This window comes from Mandrillus leucophaeus, unplaced genomic scaffold, assembly GCF_000951045.1.
Source record: "Mandrillus leucophaeus isolate KB7577 unplaced genomic scaffold, Mleu.le_1.0 Scaffold448, whole genome shotgun sequence".
Taxonomy (NCBI): domain Eukaryota; kingdom Metazoa; phylum Chordata; class Mammalia; order Primates; family Cercopithecidae; genus Mandrillus; species Mandrillus leucophaeus.
The window spans coordinates 362,999-376,693 of NW_012104787.1; the positions used below are offsets into that span (position 1 = coordinate 362,999).

General features: G+C 35.0%; 1 protein-coding gene across 5 annotated transcripts in view; it reads left to right on the forward strand.

Annotated features, from left to right (window-relative positions):
• Nucleotides 1–13,695, forward strand: part of FUT8 (fucosyltransferase 8 (alpha (1,6) fucosyltransferase)) — a 337,429-nt gene that overhangs the window by 200,264 nt on the left and 123,470 nt on the right. For 4 of the 5 annotated variants that reach the window (XM_011994214.1, XM_011994219.1, XM_011994216.1 and 1 more), the window contains 2 exons: nt 10,902–11,017; nt 11,135–11,297. In XM_011994214.1, coding sequence (XP_011849604.1) covers nt 10,902–11,017; nt 11,135–11,297 — 279 coding nt within the window. Of the gene's footprint in view, nt 1–10,901; nt 11,018–11,134; nt 11,298–12,000; nt 12,103–13,695 lie in introns of all 5 variants that reach the window. The other variant, XM_011994217.1, reaches the window with a different exon arrangement.

Genomic DNA, 13,695 nt, shown 5'->3' on the forward strand with positions numbered 1-13,695 from the left:
TCTAATGTTGACAGTGGGGTGTTGAAGTCTCCCATTATTATTGTATGGGAGTCTAAGTCTCTTTGTAAGTCTGTAAGGACTTGCTTTATGAATCTAGGTTCTTCTGTATTGGGTGCATATATATTTAGGATAGTTAGCTCTTCTTGTAGAATTGATCCCTTTAATATTACATAATGGCCTTCTTTGTCTCTTTTGATCTTTGATGGTTTCAGGTATGTTTTATCAGAGACTAGGATTGCAACCCCTGCCTTTTTTGTTTTCCATTTGCTTGGTATATCTTCCTCCATCCCTTTATTTTGAACCTATGTGTATCTCTGCATGTGAGCTGGGTCTCTTGAATACAGCACACTGATGGGTCTTGACTTTTTATCCAATTTGCCAGTCCGTGTCTTTTAATTGGTGCATTTAGCCCATTTACATTTAAGGTTAATACTGTTATGTGTGAATTCGATCCTGTCATTATGATGTTAGCTGGTTATTTTACTTGTTAATTGATGCAGTTTCTTCCTAGCAAGGAGCATTTAGCTCATTTACATTTAAGGTTAATATTGTTATGTGTGAATTTGATCCTGTCATTATGATGTTAGCTGGTTATTTTGCTCGTTAGTTGATGCAGTTTCTTCCTAGCATTGATGCTCTTTACAATTTGTCATGTTTTTGCAGTGGCTGGTACCAGTTGTTCCTTTCCATGTTTAGTGCTTCCTTCAGGAGCTCTTGTAGGGCAGACCTGGTGGTGACAAAATCTCTCTGTAAAGGATTTTATTTTTCCTTCACTTATGAAGCTTAGTTTGGCTGGATATGAAATTCTGGGTTGAAAATTCTTTTCTTTGAGAATGTTGAATATTGGCCCCCACTCTCTTCTGGCTTGTAGAGTTTCTGCCCAGAGATCTGTTGTTAGTCTGATGGGCTTCCCTTTGTGGCTAACCCGACATTTTCTCTGGCTGCCGTTAACATTTTTCCTTCTTTTCAACTTTGGTGAATCTGACAATTATGTGTCTTGGAGTTGCTCTTCTCGTGGAGTATCTTTGTGGCATTCTCTGTATTTCCTGAATTTGAATGTTGGCCTGCCTTGCTAGGTTGGGGAAGTTTTCCTGGATAATATCCTGAAGAGTGTTTTCCAACTTGGTTCCATTCTCCCCATCACTTTCAGGTATACCAATCAGATGTAGATTTGGTCTTTTCACATAGTCCCATATTTCTTGGAGGCTTTGTTCGTTTCTTTGTACTTTTTTTCTCTAAACTTCTAAGAAATTCTTTTCTCTCCCAAGATCGTGAAGAATGCAGAATTTCTTCTAAAATTTTAAAATTTTATTTGTAAGATTGTTTGAATTTTCTGTGAAACTATTTCTTAGTTTGTTGAATTATTTATCCTTTCCATAGTAATTTAGAATGATACCTGTGTCATATATGCTGAGATCTCTTTCTAGGAATTCTGTTCCATTAGTCTTACTTATCTGACTTTGTGCCAATACCACACTATTTCCATTACTAAAACTTTGTTTTGTTTTCTGATGGGAAAGAAATCCTATTTTTTCCCCTTATTTTGCAGAATGAACTCGCTTATTTTGGAGAGTTTGCTTTTTCATACGTATTTTAGGATCACTTTGCTAAATTTAAGTAAAAAATCCTTTTGGAATTTTTATTAGAAGTGCATTTAATTTATAGATCAATTTGAGAAACAATTACTTCTTCAGAAAATTTATAATTTTTTAATGTATTAAGTATGTTGCTCTTTGTTAGATTTATTCCTTGAAAGATTATGATTCTGTCGTTACTATTGTAAATGTGATATTTTAAAAAACACATTTAGTAATTTCTGGTTGTCGTTGTATAGGAACTTTAATTTCTGTACATTGATATTGTATGTAGTAATGCCCCTGAACTTTCTTATTAGTACAATTTGTAGATTATCTTGGATTTTCTGTATTAAAAGTTTATATTATCTGAATAACATTTGTTTCTTCATTTTCTACACTTGTAAGTCTTCTTCTTTATCTTATTGCCTTGTCTAAGGCCTTTAGTGCCGTGATGAATAGAAGCATAGATGGCAGGCCTGTCTTCTATTGTTCTTAGCTTTAAAAGGAATGCTACTGATGAGTTGATCCATAGAATGTGGTATTTATTTATGAATTTCTAATATTGCTTACTGAATTAAAGAGTTTACCTTCCATTCATTCTTTCTTGCTAAGGTGTTCATAATGAATAAGTGGTAAATTTTATCTAATGATTTTTTGTTTCAATTGAGATTGTAATTTTATCTTGCTTTAATTTGTTAATGCAATCAATTTAAATGAATAGCTTTTCTAATCGTAAACCAATGTAGTATTCTTAGGATAAAGTTGAGATAGTCATGTATTTTTAAATATATTGCTATATTTACCAATGTGTCATTTGGGAGTTTGAAAATAAACTTATATTTGAATTAGTCTTTTTTTGTTATCCTAGTCTACTTTTATATTGATCTTATACTAATCTCAAGAATGGAATTTTAGAATTTCCTCTCTTTTTATATTTCCTAGATTTTGATTCAGATGTTTTGTGAATATTTGTAAAACTCGTATAAAAATACTTGAACCTGGCCAGGCACGGTAGCTCATGCCTGTAATCCCAGCACTTTGGGAGGCTGTGGTGGGCAGATCATGAGGTCAGGAGATCGAGACCATTCTGGCCAACATGGTGAAACCCCGTCTCTTCTAAAAATTAAAAAAAAAGTAGTTGGGCGTGGTGGCGCGTGCCTGTAATGCTAGCTACTTGGGAGGCTGAGGCAGGAGAGTCGGTTGAACCCGGGAGGTGAAGGTTGCAGTGAGCCGAGATTGTGCCACTGCACTCCAGCCTGGTGACAAATGTATTTTAAAATACATTGCTATATTTACTAATATATCGTTTGTATTTTCATTTGAGACTCTATCTCAAAAGAAGAAAAAAAAAATGCTTGAATCTAAAGTTTCAAAAAATTCAATCGATTTTTGACCGCTGAAAATTTCTATATATTTTTGAGTTCATTTTGTAGTTTAATTCCTCTAGAAGTTATTTTTTTCATGTTTTTAAAGCAAGTGCCTGAAAATATTCATAGTACTTTTTGATACGTTTTAAAATTCTTTATCTGTATTTATGATTCTCTGTTCTTTCCTAATATTGTTTATTTGTGCCTACGTTCTTTTTCTTAATTAAGATCTTTATTCTTTCCAATATTCATGGCATAATTGTTGAAAGTGTTTAAGAAAGGCAACCTGTTTTACATGAATTATTAAGTGCATTTTTAATGAGAAAAGTTTAATTTCTCAGAGAGCTGTGTAATCATTTCATTTAGGCTGCAACTCACTATTTTTTCATATTCTGATTGCAAACCAGTAATTTACTGGTTTTCATGTTATGTTTTATAAGCGTTGAATTCCTTTAGAGTGGGGCTAATGTCTGGGTATTAGAAGGGTACCTTCTTGTTTGAATAAAGATTTTCATCAAATTTTTATTCAGGAGAATAATTTTTGAAATATATGTCAAATCTCAGAAAAACCTAACATATAGGCATCCTTAAAGGCTTTTAAAATAGGAATGAGGATCATCTACAGGAAACCCTAGTGATTTGCTGTTTCCTGTTTTGTGATGTCAGATGCAAGCAGTAAACCAGGCCAGCCTATATAGCTATTGCTGCAGCTGCACAGTCGAGCTTTCTTGGATTTACCTAATAACTAATGATGTCTAATATCTTTTAATGTGCTTAATTCGCCTATTTGTCTTTTTTGTTCAAACATTTAGTTGAATCTTCTTGCTTATGAGTTTTTTTTCTTTTTTTCCTGATGATTTGGTTCTTTGTGTAGTCTGGATACAAGTCCTTTAACAGATGTAGGATTTAAAAATATTTTCTTGGCCAGGCGCGGTGGCTCATGCCTGTAATCCCAGCACTTTCGGAGGCCAAGGTGGGTGAATCACCTGAGGTCAGGAGTTGAAGACCAGCCTGGCCAACATGGCGAAACTCCGTCTCTACTAAAAATATAAAAATTAGCCGGGCGTGGTGACGCGCTTCTGTAATCCCAGCTACTTGGGAGGCTCAGGCGGAAGAATCGCTTGAACCCGGGAGGTGGAGGTTGTGGTGAGCCGAGATCGCGCCACTGCACTCCAGCCTGGGTGACAGAGTGAGACTCTGTCTCAAAAAAAAAAATTTTTTTTCCTCTAGTCTGTGGGTTATATTTTCATTCTCTTAACTGTGTCTTTCTAAAAGAAGAGCTTTCAATTTTAGTGAAATCCAGTTTATCAATTTTTTCTTTTATGGATCACACCTTTCTGTCATAGCTAAGATAACTTTGCTGAACTGAGGGTCAGAAAGGTAATTTCTTGCTTTCCTCTTGTAAAAACTGTCCTTTGTCTGATAAATTATCTGTGTGACTTTATTAAAAAAATAAATTGAGTGTCCATTTATGTGTGGGCTTATTCTTGGACTCTCTTCTATTTCATTATGCTCATTGTCATCTGTGTTTATACCAGTACCTCACTGTCTTGATTATTGTATGTAGTTTTATAATAGGCCTTTAAAAACTTTTTTTATTTTTAAAATTTTTGTTCATTCATTCATTCGTTCGTTCAGTCATTCAAACACCAACTCACGCCAGATACAATAGGTCTTGATATCAGATGGTGTTTGCCTTTTAGTTTTATCTTTTTCTGATTTCTGTTGCGTATTCTAGATGTTTGTATTTCCATATGAATTTTAGTACTGGCCTGTCAATTTCTAAACAAATTCAATGTTGTTTTATAATTTTAAATTTATAAGTCGTGCCCATCTTTTGCCAGATTGATACTTAATTTTTTTCATTTTTTTTGATGCTATTGTAACTAATAATGTGGTTTTAAATATTAATTTCCAGTTGTTTTTTGCAGGAATATAGAAATACAATTGAATTTTGTATGTTGATGTTACATTCTGCAACCTTGTTAAACAACATCAGATTTTCAACATAGATTATCATGTCATGTGAACAAGGATAGCTTTGCTTCTTCCATTCCAGTTTGAATGCCTTTGTTTCTTTTTCTTGCCTTAGTCTACTGGCTAGAATTTTCAATATAGTGGTGAATAGAAGTGGTGAGAGACACATCCTTGTTTTGTTTCTGATTTAGGGGAAATATACTTATGCTTTCACCATTAACCTATGGTGTTAACAGTAAGTTTTTAATAGATGATTGATATCAGGTTGAGGAAATTTCCTTAATTTCCTAGTTTCTGACACTTTTTTTTTTTTTTTGAGACAAAGTTTCGCTCTTGTTGCCCCGGCTGGAGTGCAATGGCACAATCTCAGCTCACCACAACCTCTGCCTCCCAGGTTCAAGCAATTCTCCTGCCTCAGCTTCCCGAGTAGCTGGGATTACAGGCATGCACCACCACGCCCGGCTAATTTTGTATTTTTAGTAGAGACAGGGTTTCTCCATGTTGGTCAGGTTGGTCTCGAGCTCCTGACCTCAGGTGATCCACCCGCCTCGGCCTCCCAAAATGCTGGGATTGCAGGCGTGAACCACTGCACCTGGCCATTTCTGACACTTTTTATCAGGAATTTACATTAGACTTTTCTTAAGTCCTTTTTCTGAGTATATTCAGATAATGTGTTTTGTAAAATTTTGTTCAAAAAATTTTTTTGTTTATAGGAAGAATTATGTTGATTTATTTTTTAATGGTAAGCCAATGTTGCATTTCTAGGATAAACCTTAATTAATCATGATTTACTATCTACATTACATATGGTTGGGTTTGGTTTGCTAAAATTTTTTATAATTATTATATTGGTGTTCATGAGAGATGCTGTTCTGTAATTTTTTTCTGACTATATCTTTCTCTGGTTTTGATATCTGGATAATACTAGCTTTTAGTTCCTCCATGTTTTTCGCTTAGTGTGGCTAGAATAGGGATTAGCAAACTATAGCTCATGGGTCACATTCTACCAACCACCTCTTTTTTTCATGGCCCACAAGCTAAGAATGATTTTCCATTGTTAAGTTGTTACATTTTAAGTGTTGTGTGTGTGTATATATATATGTGTATATATATATACACCTAAGTAATAGCCTTAATTTTGATGGTCGGACCATAAAACCGAAAATATTTATTAGAAGAAAGTTTGCCAGTTTAATTGATTTTTTTTTTAAAGAACCATATTTTAGTTTTCATTGGTTTTTATCTATTTTTCTTTTTCTCCATTTCATTGATGTCCTCTCTAATCTTTATTACTTCGTTTCTTCCACTTAATTGGAGTTTCATTGCTGTTTGTTTCTTAGTTTCTTAGAGTAGATGCTACAATATATAATCTGCAGTAAATCTCATTCTTTTCGTTTCAGACATTATAGTTTTCATCTGTAGTAGTTCAACTTGGGTATCTATTAAAATTTTTTCCTCCCCTCCCCTCCCCTCCCCTCTCTTTTCTTTCTTTTCTTTCTGTCTCACTTTGCCACCCAGGCTGGAGTGCAGAGGTGTGATCTTGGCTCACTGCAATCTCTGCCTCTTGGGTTCAAGCACTTCTCCTGCCTCAGCCTCCTGAGTAGCTGGGATTTTTTTTTTTTCACAGTTGGATTAGATTATTAGGTAATATAGACTACTAATTCTATTATGTTTTACTAGAATTAAATTGGAAATCTTTGTGCAAAGCTACTGAAAAGATCATATGCTATTTTTTTCATGGCTGTTTTGCCTCTGATATTTATTCCACCAATATTTGAAGAAAGAGATAAAAAGGAGAACCTAGACGTCTGCCACCATGCCTGGCTAATTTTCGTGTTTTTCATAGAGACGGGATTTCACCATTTTGGCCAGGCTAGTCCTGAACTCCTGATCTCAGGTGATCCGCCTGCCTCAGCCTCCCAAAGTGCTGGGATTACAGGCATGAGCCACCGCACCCGGCCTATCTATTAAAATTTTAACATCTTTTTTATATCTTCCCTGTCTCTAACTTTTCAACATGTGAAATACAGTCATAATAACTGTTATTTTTATGGTGATTCTAACATCTGTGTCAGTTTTGAGTTGGTTTTGATAGATTGATTTCACTCTTCTTCATGGGTTATCTTTTCTTGTTTTTTTTGCCAGCCTGGTAAGTAGATTCCAGACATCATGAATTTTACTTTGTTGGTTACTAGAAGCTTTTGTATAATTTGCAAATATTCTTAAATTTTGTTATGGGATGTAGTTACGTTATTTAAAAATAATTTTATCCTATTTTGTTTTTTAATAATTGTTAAGCAGGACCTAAGCAATATTTGGTCTGGGGCACATTTTCCTACTTTTGAGGCCAAATCTTTCTGAGCATTTTACCCAGCATCCCATGAATTACGGTTTTCTAGTTTGGTAGGATCAGGAACTGTTTCTACCTAATCTGTATGAATGCCAGGTACTACTTCATCTAATCCTTTTAGAGAGTTCTTTCCCCAGCCTGAGTAGTTCCTTATATGTGTGTGCTGATGAGTACTCTGCTGATTCCAAAATGGTACCTTTGCAGATTTCTGGAGTTCTCTCTCCTCTACAGTTCTCTTATTCAAACTCTGTGTTGGTCTTTTTAGACTCTTAGCTCCATTTCTTCAACTCAGTGAATGTACTGGCTCCATCTGCATTTCCCCTCCATATACTGTGGTCTGGAAACTCTCTGAATGCAGTAAGCTGGAACAGTCATAGGGTTGTCATCATTTGTTTTCCTTCTCTGGCGATCACTGCCCTTTGTTGCTTGATTGCAGTTTTATTAGGTCATTGTTTAATACATTTCATCTGGATTTTGACTTGTTTCAGGCAGGATGGTAAATATCTTGGCTAGAAGTGGATGTATCTGTATCTTTGGCGTGGTGAATATGATAAGAAAGCATTCTGTTCCCTAAGTATTCAGAAAAGAGACTGTTCGTGCCTATTAACTCTTTTCTGGATGGAGTTTGGAAAGAATAGTTCTTCTGTATTGTTTTTTTTTTTAGAGTGATTTTTCCAGTACTTTTCTTTTGTACAGTTTTTTTTCACAGTTGGATTAGATTATTAGGTAATATAGATTACTAATTCTATTATGTTTTATTAGAATTAGATCGGAAATCTTTGTGGAAAGCTACTGAGAAGATCATATGCTATTTTTTTCATGACTGTTTTGCCTCTGATGTTTATTCCACCAATATTTGAAGAAAGAGATAAAAAGGAGAACCTAGACATAATCTTTCTATTGTCAATTTTTCTATCACTAAAATATGTTCTGAAAAAGGACATTCCTGTCCTATGGCATATTGCTGCCAAAATAAATCCCAAGAGATTGAAGTTTTATTCTAGTTTCAAATTGTTTCCTAGAAACCAGCCACCTAATTCAGAAAGAGATTAAGAGCCAAATCTTAGAAACATAACTTTTAAAAACTATATCCAGGACATGCCTCATTTGTGTATGTATGCGTGCTCATAAATTGGGTAATTGTGCACCTAACTACTGTATTCATTTTATTATTCACTTTGTGCTTATACAAATGAAGGCTTTTTCATTCATATTCTGTAGCCTTGGACACTCCTAATTGGAAGATAGTTACTTTTTATGCTCCTGTTCAGTGTTAATGCATACAGTTTTACAAGAAATTATAAAATGTCTCCACTTACTTTGGTATAGCTGTAACAATAGCTACTTTATTAAACATGTTTTCTGAAGTAGTGTAGGTAATTGACAGTTAATTTGGCTTTATCAGGTTATATAAAAAATGTTAGAGAAGCTATAAAAACTTTTGTATCAGAGTGTTTGCATCAATAGGCTATGTTGGCTGGGCGCGGTGGCTCATGCCTGTAATCCCAGTACTTTGTGAGGCTGAGGTGGGCAGATCACTTGAGGCCAGGAGTTTGAGACCAGCCTGGCCAACCTACTGAAACCCCGTCTCTACTAAAAATGTAAAAAAATTAGCCAGGGATGGTGGTACATGCCTGTAATCCCATCTGCTCAGGAGACTGAGGCACGAGAAGCATTTGAATCTGGGAGGCAGAGGTTGTGGCAAGCCAAGATCCCATCACCGTACTCTAGCCTGGGTGACAAATTGAGACTGTGTCAAAAAAAAAAAAAAAAAAAAAGACTCTGTTGACATCTGAATTTAGGTTCTGCCAACTATAATTTAAAACTTAAGTTCCCTTAAACTGGTCATGATGGTAAGAATAGATAGCCCAGACTTTTTGAGATTACAGCTCATCTCTAAAATGACAAAGCTCAGATATAATAGTAGCCTTCATAAAATTTATTACCAGACACTGTGCTAAATACTTTTACAGACGTTTCCTCATTTAAACAGACTTTGAAAGAAAAATCAGTGATTTAATCTTTAGGACAATTTTGTAAAAGGATCAATATATGTATGTATTAATTTCCTATTGCTACTTTGACAAATACCACAAACTTTATGGCTTAAAACAACATAAATTTATTCTCTTAGAGTTTTGGAGGCCAGAGATCTGAAATGAGTTTCACTGGGCAGAAACCAAGATGTCAGGAGGGCTGGATTTTCTAGAGAAGCTCTAGAGGAGCATCTAGGGTTTTTTTTTTCGTTCGTTTGTTGGTTTGTTTGCCTTTTCCAGTTTCTGAAAATGAGTTTGTTGTTCATGGTTGCTTCTTCCATCTTCAAAGCTAACAGCCACATAACCTTTTCCTTTTTTGTAGTAAAATCTTCTTCTATCTTCCTCTTATGAAGACATTTGTTATTACAAAATGGCTCACCTAGATAATCCGATCTCAAAATCCTTAATTACATGTTCAGAGTTTGTTTGTTTTTTTTTTGCCATATAAAGTAATATTCACAGGTTTCATGATTAGGTTATGGATATCTTTAGGAGACCTTTGTTTAGTCTAGCACAAAACTGTATTATGTACATCAAAGTGGAGTACGATATACTGCCATAAGTCACATAAAAACAAAACAGGAACAAGCACAGTTTGGAATTAAGTTGAACAGAGAGGTCGATAATATATGTAAAAGATCTTGGATTGCTGTTCCGTGTTCCAACATTTTATATTATTGACTGATTGTTTTTGTTGCTGGTGGAAATGAATAGAACAATAATCTTCAATTTTTTATTTTTATTTTTTTGAGACAGGGTTTCACTCTGCTGCCTATGCTAGAATGCAGTGACATGATCATAGTTCATTGTAATCTTGAACTATGGTTCAAGGATGGTTCAAGCCATCCTCCTGCCTTAGCCTCCTGAGTAGCTGGGATTACAGGCACACACCACCATGTGCCCAGCTAATGTTTTTAATTTTTGTAACGACAGGGGATTGCTGTGTTGCCCAGGCTGGCCATGAACTCCTGGGCTCAAGTGATCCTCCTACCTGGGCCTCCCAAAGTGCTGGGATTACAGGCATGAGCTACTACACCTGGCCCAATTTTTTTCTGATATGTTTTATCTTCTACTGTTGTCTTTCTTTTTTCTATATAAGACCAATGCTTAGTAGTCTAATGTCATGAATAGAAAGACATATTTACATAGTTTGATATTGTAATTAATTTAGAAATACATTATATTTGATGTTTCAGCATGTCCTTAGACATGTGTTCAGATATGCTTCCTTATTCCCTTTAAGCCTTTTCTGTACTTTTTCCTTCACTTTTGTTACTCTCAATGCTAATGAAAAATTGACTGCTTTGCCACTGATGGTGGTACTCTAAGTAATGGGATGAAAGATTCTAGGAAACAGCTCTAGAGGTTTGTTAACTCCTAGAAGATCGTAGATTTTTATTTTCTGTTTTTCTTTATTGTCATTTCATTGGTTAATCCTATACCTTTGAAGAAAAAAATCCATTTGGTACTTCTTTTGTGCTGTATGGCTCAGCAACTTATGGAGTTTACAGTATAAATGTTTTAGCAAAGTGAGCTTGTATTTTGTTGCACAGTTTAAAAGCTAAATGTTTACATTTTCTTGCCTAAACTACAGGATACCAGAAGGCCCCATTGATCAGGGGCCAGCTATAGGAAGAGTACGCGTTTTAGAAGAGCAGCTTGTTAAGGCCAAAGAACAGATTGAAAATTACAAGAAACAGACCAGAAATGGTAAGTGATTATACATTGTTTTTCCCTCCTCAGTATATAGGCTTTAGCACAAATAATCGAAAGTTTCCTTTTATCAAAATGTTGGAAATGCTACGACCCTCTGTTCTTTGACTGCAGGTCTGGGGAAGGATCATGAAATCCTGAGGAGGAGGATTGAAAATGGAGCTAAAGAGCTCTGGTTTTTCCTACAGAGTGAATTGAAGAAATTGAAGAACTTAGAAGGAAATGAACTCCAAAGACATGCAGATGAATTTCTTTTGGATTTAGGACATCATGAAAGGTACAATTCTCCTTTCACATTTTATTTGGGCTTTAGAAAAGATTATAATCTAAGAATGAGAAACAGACTTGTTAATCCATCTATTGAGTGGTAAATATTAATAGCACCTACAATATTTAAGAGGAGAAGAGTACCTGAGGTCCCAAAGGATGGTAATTGCCAAGTACAGTTCATCAACCAAAATATACCACCAGAAAGTATTAATTAAAATGTATTTCTAGAAATCTTTATATTCTAAATAAATTCTGAAGGTAGTGGTGCCAGCCAACAATACATTAAAACATCTTTCTATAAATGTACTTTATATATAATCAGTATTTGAAGCGGAGTATGCAGTTTTGCATTCTGGTACATTGGAACTCATACTGAGTGAGTCCGATGGTTACATTTCTAATTCAAACATAAAAAACTTTAAAATAGCATTATTCTAATGAAAGGTTAACAGGTTTTTTTTCTTTAAGTAAAAAGGAGCATTCTGTTCATTGTTCATTCATTAGTTGCTGGAAAGAGGAACCTGAGATCTGCCTGGTTAAATTTGTTTCTCCTATGCACACATTGCTAAATAATACGAAGTTTATCTTCCACAGAAAAGAAAACATTTTGGCATTGTGTTCATGCAGAACAAAATATATCTGAAAATCATTATAAATACAGTGAAACCTGTCTTTAGGCCTATTATATTTAAAGTCTATGTTCCCAGTAGGATTCTGATGGCAATTACTGTCTCATTAGTGAACAATAAAAGAAAAATTGTTGTATTAGCACAACCTACTACTGTGAAGAGGAAAAGAATTACCCCATACAAGTAAGAGATTTCATATTTATTAACATTAGCAGCAATATTATAATGATTTTGAAAAATTGCTTGATTGTTTTAGGTGAAATTATAAATAAAAATCTGTCTATTGGAATCATTTTAGCATTAATGAATCTACAGAAATATGATAGCATGGATTTCAAGGGGCAGTGAATTATTAGGCCACACATTGGACAGACTCTTTGATATATTTAGCCCCGCTTGCAGTCATGCCATACTTAGACCACTAAACCAAATGCTGACTAATTCTGTCCTTAATATTTCTCTACCCTAAAGCTGATTCTAGGCACGAAGCTTCTCTTAAAAGGAATTTTGTGCTTGTGTTCTTTGCTTATCACAGTTTTGTAGGACAATTCAGATCTGAAGAGCATTTGACTTAGGTGGACTATGCTGTATGTAAAGGAGAATTTTGGCCACTGACTTCTGATGGAAACTTTAATTTTAAGATTTGAGCAATTGGGCTGGGCGTAGTGGCTCATGCCTGTAATCCCAGCACTTTGGGAGGCTGAGATAAGCAGATCTCTTGAGGCCAGGAGTCTGAGACCAGCCTGGCCAACATCGCGATACCCCATCTCTACTAAAAACCCCGTCTCTACTAAAAATACAAAAATTAGCCAGGCATGGTGGCGCATACCTGTGAGCCCAGCTACTCGGGAGGCTGAGGCTCGAGAATCACTTGAACCTGGGAGGCACAGGTTGTGGTGAGCGGAGATCATGCCACTGTACTCCAGCCTGAGCAACAGAGCAAGAGTCTGTCCCAAAAAAAAGATTTGAGTAATCAGATAACTTGAGAATTCAATTTTCCAGTCTTTTTAAAAATTAAAATAATTCATATGTGTGTGTATATATATGTGTGTGTATATGTGTGTGTGTGTGTGTGTGTGTGTGTATATATATATATTTTTTTTTTTTAAAGATGTGGAGGTCTTTCTATGTTACCCAGGCCAGTCTTGAACTCCTGGTCTCCAGTGATCCTCCTTCCTCAGCCTCCTAAGTAGCTGGGATTACAGGCATGGGCTACCATGTCCAGCTGAATTAAAATAATTCTTTAAGGAATTATTTTGTAAATATTAATATAATTTGTGTTTATAACTCGCATATGTTTTGTGACCATATGTACAAATGAAAAGTGAATATAGTAAGTGGGCCCCTGAGAAACTGATATAAATCAATTTTCCATTTTTTTTTTTGTTCTTGTTGAATTATTATGATTCCTTACAGTGCCGTTTAGCATATGTTAAATAATGGTAGTTCATTGAAAACAAAAATGGTAAGTAAAGGTACCCAAGTCAGTTTATTTTCCTGTCTTAAACAGAAATGACAATCAACCTGGGATATAACTTCATAGGGTAGTAATTTAACTCCAGGAAGCCAGATTAGAATCCAGTAATACAAATAATGAGCAAAGCACAATCAAATATTAGAGAAATAACCCTTAAACTGATGGATGTACAAATAGAAAGGATTTTTATTATATAGAATATACCCTTTTACTGACCATTTTGAAGATACTTAAGTATAAGAATTAAAACAAACTTTTGTGTTCGCCTCTGTTAATTTTTATATGATACAAAAGTCCAT